The 16,414-nt window shown below is 47.9% G+C and overlaps 1 protein-coding gene across 1 annotated transcript; it reads left to right on the top strand.

Annotated features, from left to right (window-relative positions):
• The first annotated feature begins 1,638 nt into the window (after positions 1 to 1,638).
• Positions 1,639 to 15,810, top strand: GSG1L2 (GSG1 like 2). The gene is made up of 5 exons (XM_041770066.1): positions 1,639 to 1,991; positions 10,744 to 10,791; positions 12,080 to 12,232; positions 13,952 to 14,063; positions 15,552 to 15,810. The coding sequence occupies exons 1-5, from the start codon at positions 1,706 to 1,708 to the stop codon at positions 15,808 to 15,810; spliced, it is 858 nt and encodes a 285-aa protein (XP_041626000.1). The 5' UTR covers positions 1,639 to 1,705.
• Positions 15,811 to 16,414: the final 604 nt, after the last annotated feature.

Here is a 16,414-nt window from a genome sequence, read left to right as displayed (position 1 = left end):
GAAGCACCGCTCAACAGAAATCCTTGGAAATCTTAAAATCACCACATGGCAAGACTTTAAACCCTAACGATCAAATGCTTGTGGTGAACAAAGACCCCCCCCCCCCACCCAGAATGGCCTGGGACAGTAGTACGACCTCTGGAATTAATGTGGTCGTCTCTGGGACAGCAGGATGAGGTGACAAGGGGAGAGGCACCCCCAACGATGCTCTGATCCTTGCCTTACAGCTGGAAAGCCGTTCTGGAATCACACATTGACAACCACGTCTTCTGGGCTGCATGCTGGCAAAGGAAATATTCTAGCTATTCCCTTTGAACTTGTTCCCCAAAACATTCTTTTCCTGAAGGGACAGGGGCGGGGGCGGGGGGGGGGGGGCACACCTGGCCTCCTTGCTGTGGGATGGGTGCCATCTGGTGATAGAACGTGATAAATCCTCTTCCCACAAGTCCTGTGGCCAGTGGGACGAGTCCCTGTGCCCGCGCCAGCAGGAAGTAGAGTTAGAGTGGCCCACGTGACATGTACCCCAGCACCCAGCCCAGTGATTCTCCCTTACGTCTGCAGGTATCTGAGGGCCCTCAGGAGGTGCTAATAGGCGATCTAGGACCTGTGTGTTTCCGGGATGCTCCTCCTGCCCTCATCCCTGCATCAATGTCTTCTGCTCCAGAAGTGATTAGTCTCCTCTGTGTCACCATCCCCAGGGGTGAGGATGCCAAGGGCTGTGCCTGCCAGCTTCTGGGGCCCCAGGACGGTGCCGGATGTCGCACCCCATGGGGTGTGAGCCGCCCACCCTTGCTCTGCATGGTGCTTTGGCTCTGGAGCAGGCCGCCAGCACCTCAAGTCTCAGTCCCCTAAACAGGACGCTGTCCTTGGCAATCCCTGTTGGCTAAGCAGGGAACAAACAGGCTGTGGGACTCCCCATTTCTGGCACCCAACACTGAGTAGCCTGATCAGTGCAAAAGGCAAGGGTTGAGCAGACTCGCCCAGACACCTGCCCAAACACCCCTGGTCTTCAGCGCCCTCCACAAGAACCAAAAGGCAGATGCAACCCGAGTGTCCATGGACAAGTGACGCATGAGCAAACGGGGGTCTATCCACGCAACGAGATGCCACTAAGCGGTAAAAGGAAAGGGATTCTGACACCTGCTGCTACACGGGGGAGCCTGGAGGGCACGACACTGAATGGAATAAGCCAGAAACAAAGAGACAAGACTGCACGGCCCCACTCACGTGAGGTCCCGGGACCGGCCACATTCATAGGGACAGGAGGTAGAGTGGCAGTGCCCTGAGTGGGGACCGGGATGGGGAGTAAGTGTTCACTGGGGCAGAGCTCCAATGTCACAAGATGACAGGGTCTAGAGATTGGGCGCGTGACTACGTGAAGGTAAAAAAATGGTCACCATGGTAAATTTCACCTTCTGCGTATTTTACCCCAAGTGCAAAAAGACCGAGCGCCAGGCCCCTCCCGCACCCCACTCCCTGGAGAGGACTGAAGGGCCGGCGTCACTGATGGGGGCCTGCCCCGCTCTGGGCCTTCTCGGGCCACGGGTGCACACGCACACGGATGGCACACGCTGAGGGGGGCACCCGGGATGTGAGGGAAGCCGGTCAGGGTGCCAGATGGCAGGGCCGAGAGGGGCGGGTAGCCTGCGGGGGGAGGCAGGGAGGGGCCCGCTGCTCATCCTGACGCCACACACCTCCTCCAGCCATGGACAGGGCCAGGCGGCGGCAGATGCTGGGCCTCCTCCCCGTCGGCCTCGCCCTGGCCTGCTCCCTCGCCGCCGTGGGCAGCAGCCACTGGTGCCAGGGGACCCGGAGGGTGACCAAGCCGCTGTGCCCGGGCAGGCTGCCCTGCATTCACTCCGATGGGGGCAGGAGGGACAACGCGAGCCAGGCCATCCAGGACATTTGGGAGACGGGGGACGACAAGTTCATCCTGTGCAGGTTCCACGTGGGGCTCTGGCAGTCCTGTGAGGAGAGCGTCGGCAGCACAGGTGAGCACGGCGGCAGGTGCAGCGAGGTGGGTGACAGGTGCGGGAGCTCTGGAGCCTGCCGCCTGGCTGGGAGTCCCGGCTCTGTCACTGACTGCCCTGCATCCTCGGGCAAGCTTCTTCATCGCTCTGAGCCTGTTTCCTCAAGTGTAAAATAGGAAGGATAGCGGCCCTCGTTACCAAGAGTTACCATAAAGATAAAATTACTGAGCTCACTGCCTTGCAACAGGGCCTGCTGCGGTGGGTTTAGAAACACTCGTTCTTACCATTTGCTAGTGTCACCCCATCCCTAGAGAACCAGAAGTGGCCCCGTCCATCTCTCAACTGTGTCCTTGCACATCTAAGGGGGTCTTGGAATGGCAGGTTCTCCTGAAAAATTGACTTTTATCACCATCGGTGATGATGTGGAACCCCCACCAGAAGAATCTTTCACAAGTTAACCCTCTGGAAGCCCTTGAAATAACCCTACAAAGTAGATATAATCAGCTCACAAATGAGAAACTGAGACTCAGAGTTTCAGGTCACGTGGCTAGTGAGTCCCACCCCTTTCTCACTGTAGCACTCAGCCCTGATCTTTTGAGCTTCTGTGGGTTTGGCAGAGTGGTGATGACAGAAATGGGAGAGGGGGAGAGAGGAGAGAGAAGAGGGAGGGGAAGGGTTGGTATTTGGAGCATCCACCTTTCAGAAAATTTTTTTTTTTACCTCTTAAGGAACTGAGGAAGGAGGACCTGGACCCCGCCCCCCCGCCCCCCCCCCCCCCCCCCCCCCCGCCCCAGTGTCTGGCAGCCTGGCTGCAAACCCAAGCCCATGCTTGGGGCCAGGATGCTCTTCCCTTCCTACCAGGAAAGCACATACCTCAAGGTCAAAAGAAAAGGTCCCCTCCACATCCTCATTTCTCTCTTTTTAAAATTTTATTTATTTATTTATTTATTATTGGAGTTTAATTTGCCAACATATAGCGTATCACCCAGTGCTCATCCCGTCAAGTGCCCCCATCAGTGCCCATCACTCAGTCACCCCAACCCCCCACCCACCTCCCTTTCCACCACCCCTAGTTTGTTTCCCAGACTTAGGAGCCTCTCATGTTCTGTCACCCTCTCTGATATTTCCCACTCATTTTCTCTCCTTTCCCCTTTATTCCCTTTCACTATTTTTTATATTCCCCAAATGAATGAGACCGTATAATGTTTGTCCTTCTCCGATTGATTTATTTTCCTCAGCATAATACCCTCCAGTCCCATTTCTCTCTTGATCTTGGGCTTAACACGTTAAATTTCTTGACCAGCCTTTTATTTTCTCTGCAGTTTCTAATTGCTTTTTCCCATCCTCGTAGCATTAGTGATTTCATCCTGAGGCCTAAGGAAAAGACTCCAAGTAGAAACTCTCTGATATGCTGCTTACCCATCTCCATCCGGCCCCAGTGGGGGCCACACAGGAGCAGTGCCTAGTCTTGCCCTTCCACATGTCCTGGTCAGTGCGTATGGACTTGGCATTACGTGTGGTACATACGCTGTCAGCCTAGAGCTAAGGCTACCAGAAGACACTCTCTGCCCCTCTCCTCTAGGGAGTGAGCTCTCTTCCTATCAGTCTGCTCTCTCTACCCAGGAGGCTCATGATTCTGCATTCTGGAGGGCACCAAAGGTAGTCTCAGATTTTCAGTTTGGAAAAAAATGATCACTAAACCCATTGGCAAGGTGCTTGGAACTTCTCCTCTTCCAAGGCCTCATCTGAGGATTGCCTACTTCAATTTCCATAGCTGCATAGACATATCATACCGAATATCAGATGTTGGCAGTGCATGACAATCGCCCAGGGAGTTAATTCAATTCCAGGTCCCCAGCCCTGGAAATTCTGATTCAGTAGGTCATAGATTGAGGTCTAGAAATCTACAGTCCCTTTTATAAAAATATATTTAACCAAGGTAATATTTACACATAGATAAGAGATCAAATCATTTTGAGGTGCTTCTAAGAAAAACCAACAGTCCCCTGCTGCCTTCCCACTTCTTAACCTAGTCCCACCCTTCAGGGAAACCACTTTTAGCTTAGCTGTTTCTTCTGCTATTTGCTTCCATGTTTCAAAAGCCATATGCTAGGCATTACTTATCAACTTCCTGTCATAATAGATAAGGCTAAGTCTCTCATACCACCACGTCCCACATATGTCCTGCCATCTTCCTAATATTCTTATATTACTGTTTTAGGTAAATCAATAAGTCAACAATTGATTTAGAGTATATAAATATTGTTCATCACAGAATCAAGGAGGTGCTATCATTACATTAAATTTCTTGTATAGCTTTTTGCTTTCCTAGAGTTCCTTGTTGCCTTTTCTTTTCTCACCCTCATTGCTTTTTATTCTCTTCAGCTCTCCTTTCCATCTGGTGTCTTCTGTATTTCTAACAAGCTCCCCCCTAGTGATTAAGACACACACCAAAAAAAAAAAATAAAAAAATAAAAATAAATAAAAATAAATAAATAAAAAAGACACACACCAAAGTTAGAGAAGCAAAGGTATAGCAAAGCCCTCTGGAAAGACAGTGCTCAGAGCAGCATGGAACAAATTTGCTAAAAGCCATTTCCTTGTTAAGCAAATGGAGAGGTGGAAAGAGGAATGAGACACAGTGGTGAGAACTGAGATGAAACTAAAACAAGGAAAAATATGATAAGGTTATCACAGACTGACAAATGATATGGGAATAGAAATGACAAAGAAGTTCCTTATAGCTCTGGGCATGGCGAAGGCTTCATAAAGGAGATGGCGGTTGTGCCAGACCTCCAAACAGGACTGTGATTTAATAGATGGAGATTAGGGCTGAGGATATTCCAGGCAGACAGGACAAAGTGAGCAAAGGTTTGAGACAGGACAGTTCCTGTATTTGCATTAGAACACAAGGCAGGGTGGAAGAGGAAGCCTCATTACAGAAGAATTTAACTCACATGGCTCTTGAATGTGACCTGAGGCAGCTTCTGCTTCCCTACAACACAAAGTCACGGTCACTTCAGGACAAGGAATTGAGCAAGACAATGTTCCCTAGAAAGAGAAACCTAACTGAAGAAAATTGAAGCATCACTAGTGTGTAATGTCAGGGGAGGTTGGGCCACAGTAGAACCTGAACCTGAGAACAGGAGGTAGAAAATTGGACAGTCGGGAGCTGTTTCCCTAGTGATCAAGGAATTGTGAGAAAGGACTCTGCTGGGATTTTCAGAGACTGGAAGCCTTATCTCTTAAATGATGTCAGAGCTATAGGTTTCAGGGAGGACTGGAAGCAGGTGCAAACCGTCTACCGGCATATGGCGCATGCCCGACGTAGTCACACCAACACTGTGCAGATAGATGATATACACTGTCCTTGAGCTTTCTGATAAAAACAAAACAACAACAAACTATTACCAGGTTGGGGGAGAGGACCTTCTCAACCTAAAACAGAGACCAACAGCACAATTATAGGGCTGTGTGAGGGGTTTTCAGGCCTCTTCTTCCAGAGACCAGGAATCTCCTTGGCATTTCTGCCAACGGAGTGTTTAACACACACACACACACACACACACACACACACACACACACACAGCCCTCTCATGGATCATACCACTGAAAGGTGTTTAAATATATTATCAGGAACACAGGCTGAATTTTAAGGAGAGTTGATGGTCTCAGTGATTCATGGACAAAGCCAAGTAGAAATAGAGTCCAATTCTTGACCTCTTTCTGATTAATATGCTTCTTATATATTTGATGTCACGCCGGAAAGAGACTTTAACAGGTGCCTCTCTGGGTTTTCTCAAGGATTATGCCCCCCACCCCCCTCCCAGAGATGCCTTGTGAGATGCTTTTCATAAAACTAAATAGAGTTTCGATTATTAAAAGAAATTGGAAGATGTTGCCTATTACATTTTCTTCCAATGCATCTTAACGTTTTAAAATGTCTAAGTCTTACCATAATGAAAACCGTTAATTATTTATTACATATCCCAGTGTGTCCCAAAATTAGTTGACCACAGAAAAATAATCTGCTTGGAGCAAGGCTCTTTGTAAAAAGGCTCACCTAAAACAACAGATGCATTTTATTGAGTTCTAGAAGCAGGAGCACTCCCTTGAAGACTGAACAGCTAGATCCTAGTAGAGTAGGGCACAGAGCTCAGATTTCTTGACCCAGACTTCCTGTTTCCCACCACCCCCCACCTCAATGCCCAAAACTTAACTGAAGGTCAATTGTCTTATAATTGCCAATGAAGATGCTTGTGCCCATCAATCCAAAAAACCTCTGCTCATGTTTTTTAAAAATTTTTATTTTTTATATTTTTTAAAGATTTTATTTATTCATGAGAGACACAGAGAGACAGGCAGAGAAACATGCAGAGGGAGAAACAAGCTCCCTGCCGGGAGCCTGATGTGGGACTTGATCCCAGGACTCCAGGATCATGACCTGAGCTGAAAGCAGAGGCTCAACCACTGGCCACCCAGGGGTTGCCTCTGCTCACATTTTTATACGTTTCCTAATATAAAAGGTGGTCCGGGTAAATCACAGTATCTAAATATTGTCATCACTTTATTAAGAATCAAGAAGAGGGCATCTTCTCCAGAACACCTTTTTTTTTTTTCCTCCCCTCAGAGAAATATGATCACCTTCATATGTTATAAGATGCCCCCAGAGCAAAAGGTTTAGAATTAAGTCTTTATTAAGTAATAACTAAAGTAATAGCAAACATACAATAGAGTAAAACAAGAGACATACGTCACAGGTGGAAAATCAATGCCCACAGAAGGTGGTAACAACAGCAAACAGAGCAAGATCATCGATGACCTTGAAATGTCATCCTCAGCTCAAGGGGCAGCTTGAGCTCAGCTCAGTGGTATGGCCACATGGACTTAGGCGCTCGGTGTTGTCAGGTTTTTGTCTGGCTTTTTCAAAGGAAGTAAGATATTTGGACTTCCACGTGAGAATTCCCAATTTTAGAGTATCTTGAAGGGGCACCTGGGTGGCTCAGCTGGTTGAGCGTCTGACTCTTGGTTTCAGCTCAGGTTGTGATCTCACAGTGGTGGGATGGAGCCTTGTGACGGGCTCTGGGCGCAGTGAGGAGTCTACTTCCGATTCTCTCTCTCCTCCCACACTCCCCACCAAATAAATAAAATTTATTTATTAAATAAATAAATAAATAAATAATCTTTAAATAATAAAAAGTATCTTAAAAACATTGCCCCAGAAAGCACGTCTGCAGAATATAGCCTGAGGCTCCCAGCTAAAGATCACTGCACACAAACATCTTCTCTTAAGTGTAATTCATCACAAGGGCCTGGGAGATTTGGGGGTACATGAAAGAAAAGGATTATAGCTGGAAGTGAACGAGAAGGCATCCAAACAGTGCTTGGACAGAGGGTCAGAAGGGGCGCGGGCCTCTCAGGAGACCTGACAATAAGCACTCCATCCAGGTGCCCCTGGATCCAAATAAGCCCAGGAGAGCAGCCTTGGGACATCCGACCATCCCCAGATCTGCTGCCCCGAGGTCTTACGGATTTTTTTCTTCCTTCTGAATCCACTTCATCTCTGTGCCTGCAAAAGCTGACCCTCGAGGGGAGGAGCGCGATCTCAGGTTGGAGCGCGATCTCAGGACATCCTCTGCACAAGCCACCTCTTCCCATTCCTGTTCCTGTTGCCAAAGTGCTTTTAAAGGGGGGAAGTACTTCTGACTTCCCCCTCTGAGATGAAACTCCTGGCAGAGGCAGTGCTCACATGGCATTCTCTGCCTTAGGCGAAGCAACGAGTCAACAGAATGTGCTGGTTCCCAATTCCGCAGTGTTCTGTTGAAGCCACAAAGGTCAAGGACAGAGGGGCCTGGGCGCCCCGTGGGGTGGGGGGTGGGAGGACAGGACCAGCAGATGGGGATGCACGAGTCCAGCGCTGGGGACCTGGACACGGTTTCCCAAGCTGGCTTGGGGCTCCGCTTGGCCGGCGAAGCACTTGCAGCCGAGCTATGTCACACCAGCCTCTCCGGCTTCGTGGGATTTACGAAGATTTTTCCTTTTAATCCCGCTGGCCTCATTCAAAAGGAACACCATTTCTGAGGATTCAGATTAATCAAGGGGTCACTGTGGCCTGACTCCTTGCCCGGGCTGACCTCAACCTTCAAAGCCAGGGTGAATTTTCCTTATCTCCTTATCTCTGGCCTCTACTCTCTCTTTGCTCTGCCCCTGGGTCTGTACTTGGCCCTCTCTTTATTCCTGTGACAAAGGGCAGGCCACTTTGGAAGGCAAGGTACATGGTTAGTCCACCCCTCCCCCCTCCATGGGTTATGTAGAAAGACAGCAGGTGGTGATACGCAAAAAGGTACTGGATTTCAGGAGGGAAGCCCAGTTTCAGTTCCCAGTTTTTCCAACCTGTCTGAGCCTGGCCTCCAAATCTGTAAAATGTGGCTATTTGTACTCACCTTGATCGATAATGAAATGCTCCAAAAAAGGGGGGCATCTGGGTGGCTCAGTGGCTGAGTGTCTGCCTTGGGCTCAGGGCGTGAAGTTGGGGTCCGGGGATCGAGTCCCACATCCGGATCCCTGCAGGGAGCCTGCTTCTCCCTCTGCCTATGTCTCTGCCTCCCTCTCTGTCTCTCATGAATAAATAAATAAATGTTTTTAAAAAAGAAGCTCTGCACCAGTCCCAAAGGGCTGAGAGCAGCACGTGAGTGTCGAGATATCCCCTGTGCAGTGGGGGCATCCTTGGTAGAACCCATGGGATGCGGACAAATTTTCCTACTGTGCCCATAAAACCACCACCACTGCCAAAGCCAGAGAACCTGTGAGGAACATGGGCCCATCCCGTCAGTCCAAAGTTGACCTCATTAAAAAGCTTAAGAGGCCACTGGGGCTTCAGATGGGCAGATGGGTCCCCGATGCTACTGTCCTGACCCCCAGGCTGTGGAATACCTTCCTCTGGGCCGCTTGCCCTAGACAGGTGACGAGTAAAGCCCTTTCTTCACATTTGTCAGGAAGTCTCCCTGCAGCACAACTCGACCAAATGGCTGTATCATAAACCCAGGCCTTGTTCTTCTTCCTATAGTTCAGCAGAGGTGCACTGCAGATGTGCCAACCTATGATGTCCCGGGGCCCTTGGACTTTCATGGCGACAAGAATGGCAAACCTTAAGGTTTATGGCCTTTAGACATGTGCCGCCGTGAGCATGCACCTGTTTGGGCATATGGTCCTTCTTGCATGAGCCTGATGAGTTAGAAGGTGAAGCCAAGGGAAGGGCTCTGTGTTGGGAGGACAGGTGGAGGAGCCTGGCCATAAAGGAAGAGGAATTTGGGGGCACCTGGGTGGCTTAGTGGTTGAGCATCTGTCTCTGGCCCATGGTGTGATCCCTGAGTCCTGGGATCAAGTCCCACATCGGGCTACCCGCAGGGAGCCTGCTTCTCCCTCTGCCTGTGTCTCTGCCTCTCTGTGTGTCTTTCATGAATAAATAAAATCTTCAAAAAATAATAAAAAATAAATAAATTCCCAAAGCAAGGCTAATGTGAAGACTTCTGAATCTGTTTTAGGGATGAGAAAGCCACTCCTATGAAGAGTCAGTGATGTGTGGCCCACCCTGCTTTTAATTCCAGCCAGCCCAGACTGGGAGCAGCTCTGTGTCTCAGGCATCCCCGCATCTCCTGGCACCCTCCCTGTCCTGCCACACTCCAGAAAGCATGATGAAATGTAAATAGCTAGGTTGCTCAGTAACAGATCTGAATTTTCTATAATTCTCTCTTTTTTTAAAGATACATTTTTTTATTTTAGAAAAAGGGTGCACAAGTGGGGGAGGGGCAGAGGGAGTGAGAGAATCCAAGCAGGCTTCTTGGTCAGCCTGGAGCCCAACGTGGGGCTCAATCCCTAGACCCTGAGATCAGAGCCTGAGCCAAAATCAAGAGTTGGACTCTTAACGGACTGAGCCATTGGCGGGGGAGGGCTGCTCTAATTCATTTTTTTAAATTGTTACAAACTTGGTTACTTTCCTTCTAAGCAGAAACAAACTGAAAATCATAATAGAAGGGATGCTGTTGGGGGAGTTGAGACTCCCGGGTCTAAGGCTCGCAGTATCAACCTGGACGGGCTGGATTATGCCGCAGTAACAACCAGCCCCCAAATCTCAGTGGTTTAACTCAACACATTCATGTCTAGCTCATTCTGTGTGGATTTTTCAGGTTGGCAATTCAGGCTGATGGACACTCCATGCAGACGTGTGCTTCTGTGATCACAGAGGCAGGGGAGCAAGACTCGGGTGGACAGGACATTGGCCCTTAAACCTTCTGACCAGAAATGACTCCCCTCATGGCAGCTCCCAATTCACTGACCAAAGAAAGTCATATGGCCAACCTGGACTCATCGGGATGGGATTGAATTATGCTCCTGTGAGGTGGGTGGGGGGCAGGACATGTCTATGAACAATAAAGTAATTGACCACATTCCCCAAACCTTGTTCAAATGACCTGGGATAAGGGGCTCCTGGGGGGCTCAGTTGGTGAAGCGTTTGACTTCGGCTCAGGTCATGATCTCAGGGTCCTGGGATCGAGTCCTGCATGGGACTCCCTGCTCCACAGGAAGTCTGCTTCTCCCTCTGCTTGTGCGCTCTCTCTCGCTCTCTCTCTCTCTCTCTCTCTCTCTGCCAAATAAATAAAATCTTTGAAAAAAAAATGGCCCGGGATAGATTGAAGGCACTAGGAACACATTCTGTCACTAATTGTTCGGGTTACTCCTAATTATGAGTATATTCTCTTTGTGTTTATTCTAGGTGAAAAGTGTAGGAGTTTCCAGAGCATCATGCCAGCTGAAGAACAAGGTACAACACCTTACTCATGTGCTGTCCACCAGCACGCCACCCCACGATCTGGATAACTGTTAGGGTTTTTGTTGGGATGGGGGAAAAGATGGGGGTTTTGTTTGTTTGTTTGTTTTGTTGTTGTTTGTCCAAGATGTCAAATCCAAAAGCTGGAACTGTGGGCTCTCTCTCCATGTGCCCTGGAGTCAGTGGTGCCGGAAAATGCTAAGCAACCAATTTTGCCAGGAGGGAGGGATGGGAAGCCCTGACAGGTAGTGTCTGATGTTTCCTGGGGTATAAATACTCCCACCGTGGCTAATTTGCAAGCTACCACAATGCAACGTAGATGCAGTGCCCGGGAGAGATGGGCTCTGGCTCGCCATGACCTACAGCACTTTGTCTTCTGTGTAACGCTCATCAAGGTCATCATGATGACCTTCTCAGTATCTGTGTCCCCAACTGGGATAAAGGTTTTGTGAAGGCGTGAATCATGCCTGCTTCATCCACTGCAGGGGTCCCCAGCACCTGGCTTGCTCTGCAGGATGACTTTCAGGAATGTTAGCTTCTCTCCATGTCCCCTTAGTCTCCTGGCCTCCACCTCTGACACAGTTCCTCAAAGCCACAGGCAGGATCCCCTCCAGAGGGCAAATAATTGGCTCACATAGAAATAAAATAAGGTTTGGGCGCCTGGGCAGGTCAGCCGAAGCATCTGCCTTCGGCTCAGGTCATGATCTCAGGGGTGGAGTCCTGTATCAGCCTCCCTGCTCAGTAGGGAGTCTGCTTCTCCCTCTGACCCTCCCCACTCTCCTGCTTTCTCTCACATAAATAAATAAATAAATAAATAAATAAATAAATAAATAAATAAATAAAATCTTAAAGAAAGAAACCAATAAGGTTTTGGGATCTCTAACCAGGGTGCTTCAACTCTAGATGTCTCTCTCTGCCCTCTCATGTAACGTTGGGTATCTTCTCTAAAAAGACAAAGTCTTCTGGTGAAATCAGAAGTTAATCAGCATTAACTTTTGAACTGGGCAAGAGAGACCCCCAGCATCTCTCATGTCTTCACATCAGACTCTTATTCCATTTTTTTCCCTCCCAGCAAAGGACAAATTTACACACTCCTCTCTCAACCCCAAGGAGGCCTCTATCACTGCCAACTTTCCAAGATCCAGCAGACGTCGTGTTTCCTAACCCTTGGCATTTGCTTTTTATTTTTTGTTTTAGAAGTGAACTCAATCAAAGGGCTAGACATTGCAGTACTTCTGAATTCTCAACCCTCAGCATCCCTGTCATCCTCACATGTTTACAGGTGTTCTGTGGCTGTCCATTGGGGCCGAGATCATGAATATTTTTCTGATGATGACAAGTGCCATTCTCCTGGGCTCCAGAGTGAGTTATCATCGCTCTCATTTCCATCAGCTCAAAGTGGATGCCTCTGTAGCCATCCTCATGGTGCTTGCAGGTACTTCACCGTAGCAGCCCTGAGACAGCCCGATTCTCCAGAGCCCGCCCCAGAATCAAGGACAGAGCTTCAGGCTGGCTGTCCCCACTGCCAAAGTGCTGGCTGGCTCTTTTCCATCAATCGCCATTTCAGCAGGACAGTTCACTGGTCCACCAGAGAAGTCGCTGAGTTAATCCCATCGGGGGCGGGGGGGGGAAGCAATGATGCTTTGGGTGACCGATGAAGAGAAAAGAGGGTAGACATAGGGGATGGAGAATGAAATGTATTACTGCATGTTTATCACAACTCTGGGAAGGAGGTACACTGGCTCTGAGAACAGAAATCGCCTAATTTAGGGTGGCTACATATGAAATCCTGCCTGGGTTCAGATCTCTGCTACCTAATGGCTGTGTGATCCCAGGCAAGTCACTCAACCATTCTAAGCCAGCTATCTCAAAAGCCTATGGTGATGGCCAGGTAAGAATGCACCTGGTATGTATAAGAATGCAGGAAATGGTCCCTTGCTAAAAATCATTATCCAGGTTTGATGTACATAAAAGAATGAAGAACTCCCTTCTTGGGGATGGGGGGGGGGTCTTCTGTGTCCTCCAAGCAACTTTTAGAGCAACTTCATTTGGGTCTCAGGAGTTGGCCTTTCTATCAGAAAAAGAACCCTGAACAAATGGTTTCTTTGCCTCCCTGTCCTGATACTCAAAGCTCTGTTAATAGTGCATCAGCCCAGTTGGGAGCTTGGTAAGTGTCAGGCATCTTTCCCCAGCCTCATCATCAGTGAATAGAATGATAAAATCCAATTTCTGGAACTTCATAACAAGGAGGCAGGCCATGGGCTCGTGGAGACTCTTCTGCAGGTCCTGGCATCCTCCAGGGACCCCCAAGGTCATGAGCAGACCTCTTCTTGGACATCTATTCAGTTTCGACTATGAATACATGTCAGGTAGTGTGTTTGAGGATTTACATCATGAGGACTTTAGCCATATAAATAATTGTCCCCATCAGTTAAAACCCCTGACACCTATCCCTAACTAGTTGCCATTTATTAAATTACATTAAAACACCATCTATGGACTTAGAGTCCCCATACAAGAAAGACGAACCAATGAAACAACTACAGTTTAAAAGTGAAATTCAAGAAAACTTTAACAGAAGACCACACTCTATAGAAAGCTCCCTCCAAGTATCTGGAAAAATTGACACAGTGCATTCAAATCCTAGACATATCCTGCCACACCTAGGGGGGAAAGTCTTCCAGAGTCTCCAGGCTAAAAGGCTGAGCTGAGCCACTTAGAAAGGAAAGAAAATCCCATTGGCAACTGATTTCTGTTCCTCCCAATTACTGTCATGTGAATCTAGTGTGGCCAGACCCACTCAGATTTTTATCTACAATATCCCAGTGTTTCTGTGTTAGCAAACCATCCATATGAAAAAGAATAATGTGACAGAGCACTGTAGAGTGTGGGAAAGAGAGAATGGGACATTGGAGCCTCTGAGCATTGGGACACCAGGGCATGATAGACAGGAAAGTTGGTCATTGGAGAAATGACATGTCAGAGGAAGGCCTGCCATGAGGATTCATGACACTAAGGAATTAGCATGTACATGAAACACGAAGGCTGCTTGCAAGGGCTCAAGGAGGATGCTACTGGGATTCTTACATACAACTCACATAAGGTAGAGAAACTACATTCCTAACTGCGGCTCACAAAAGCTTTCCTTGTGCAGGGCTTCTCAGCATGGTGGCCCACATGATGTACACAACCATTTTTCAAATCACTGTGAACCTTGGACCAGAAGATTGGAGGCCTCAGACGTGGGACTATGGCTGGTCCTACTGGTGAGTTGCTGGCCCTACTGGTGGGTTCAAGTCCTGATGGACCAGCAGGGATGCACACAGGGTGTTTAGGACAACCGACCTTGGCCGTTGTTCTACCATCTGACTTTGACTGACTTCTTAACCATTCTGTGGCGCTGCTCTCCCATCTGTGAAAGGATGATACAGCCTCGTGTGTTCACGGGCATTTAAAGAGATTGTGTTTGTAAAATCCTTGGCACAGAGTCAAGTCCTCAGGAAATGGAAACACTAGGGATGCCTGGGTGGCTCAATAGTTGGGCGTCTGCCTTTGGCTCAGGTCATGTTCCCGGGGTCCTGGGATCGAGTCCTGCATCAGGGTCCCCACAGGGAGTCTGCTTTTCCCTCTGCCTGTGTCTCTGCCTCTGTGTGTGTGTGTCTCTCATGAATAAATAAATAACATCTTTTTTTAAAAAAAAGAAAGAAATAGAGACACTAATGTTATTCCATTCTTAAACACATTGCACCTGCTTCCTTTTGTAATCCTTTCTGAAAATTTCCCTTTCTTTGTCATCTAACCTTCATATTGAATTCTATTTTAGATTTAAGTTGAATTTCCAAAAGGTCTTTCTTGTGTTCTAGTTATTGCTTTTTCATAATTCCTGATCCTGCTTTGTTCATGCAGTATCTTCTCATATCTCTCTGCACATCGTGATCAAAGGGTTTTCTTCTGACTACTGTTTTCTTCTGTTCCTTGTGCTACCTCTTTTCTTTAGATCCCCCCCTTTATCTATTTATTGTTGGGCCTTTCCCCTAGATGTTGATACCCTTGAAGTCAAGTCATATTTAAGGAGGATTGGAAACTCTGGAATGGGTTTAAAACTTGCCTATGGGTAGGCTTCTTTGTAGGCAATCGAATATGGAGACTTTTATTTCACCTGAGAATGTCACCTCTTGAAAATACACCAATGCCAGTTGGCAGAGGTTCTTTCTCAGCGACCATTTGAATGGGTTCTGTAGAAGGTAAAACGTGTTGACCATCATCTCAGGAGGCAAAAGGCTTCCAGAAGGTAGGGGTAGAAAGTAACAACACCAAGTGCCTGCCCTGGGTTAGAGCCAACCACAACACTAACAAATGCAACAGTTCTGTGTCAGCAGATACTGTGCAGAGTACTTTCCGTGCATGAGTCCACTGAATTCCGTTCAACCACCCTGTGTGCAGTGTTACTATTAACCAGGTTTTGCAGATGAGGAACCTGATATTGAAGTGAAGTCCCCAGCTCAAGGGTGCCCAGATCATAAGATACGGGTGCAAACATGCCATGCAAGCTTGGTGCAATGACTCCAAAGTCTGTTCTCTTGACCATTGGGCTACAACAACACTATTGGCTGGTCTCTGAAACTTTTCATCCGAAGTCCAGGTCCAAATCAGATGGAACTAGGAGCTGGGTTTTTCACCAGACTGACCCCACAGCAGAAAGCCCTAGAACCAGAGCCCTACACTCCCTCCTAATGGTGGTGTTTTGTTGACAGCCTCGCGTGGGGTTCATCTGCCCTCTGCATGACTGTGTCGGTCATAGCCATGAACAGATATACAGCAGCCCGCCTGGAGTTCACAGAGAAGCAGAGGGTACAGAAGGGAAGTCAGCACTCTCAACTCAACTGCCCAGAGCCCAAGGCTTTGGAAAGTATTTGGGAAACAGAAGCTGCTCCCAGCCCTGCCGGGAGTGCCCTCACAAGTGTCTCTGAGCATCTGCCACCAAGTGCCCCCGGCAAGGTGTCCATGTGCTAGACAATGCTTGTGGCTACCAAATGCACACAGGCAGGCAAGCCAGGCACCTGTGTCCACAATGCACATCTCTGGGGTGGAATTCAGAAGGCAGTGGTCCAGGTAAACCTTCTGCCCACCATCTAGCCCTTTATTAAACAGCTTTGGCTTCAGCTACGATTCCTAGTAAAATGCCAGTGTCTTTAAACGAGATTACTCTTACAGGAGATATCAATCATTGTCACTCTAGTATAAATGAGCACCTCAAGCTTTCCCAACGGTGTGTTTAACAAAGGTAACCAAAGAAGAGGGAACATGTAAGCACTCAGGGTAATAGAAGTTGAAGAAAGAGGAAAGGAAGGTTCTAACAACAAAGGGTGTGAAATGTGTTGCCCATACATGTTTGTTGACAGAAGAGCCCGGAAAAAATTTCCCTTAACGAACACATAAATTGACAGTATGCATGTCTGTCCCATACTTTCTCTTTTATTTTAATCAAGAAGGCCCAAATTTAAATTGAAAAAGTTGGTTTCATGTTTCTTTCAACATATATTTTCTTTGAAATGTCCTGATTTCTATGTACAGTAGGATCCCCTTGGAAGGATAATCAGATGATAAAACAAAATGA

The sequence above is a fragment of the Vulpes lagopus genome, chromosome 10 (genome assembly GCF_018345385.1).
Source record: "Vulpes lagopus strain Blue_001 chromosome 10, ASM1834538v1, whole genome shotgun sequence".
Lineage (NCBI taxonomy): Eukaryota > Metazoa > Chordata > Mammalia > Carnivora > Canidae > Vulpes > Vulpes lagopus.
Note: the sequence above shows the minus strand (reverse complement) of the source record. Positions and strands in the feature narration are given on the sequence as shown.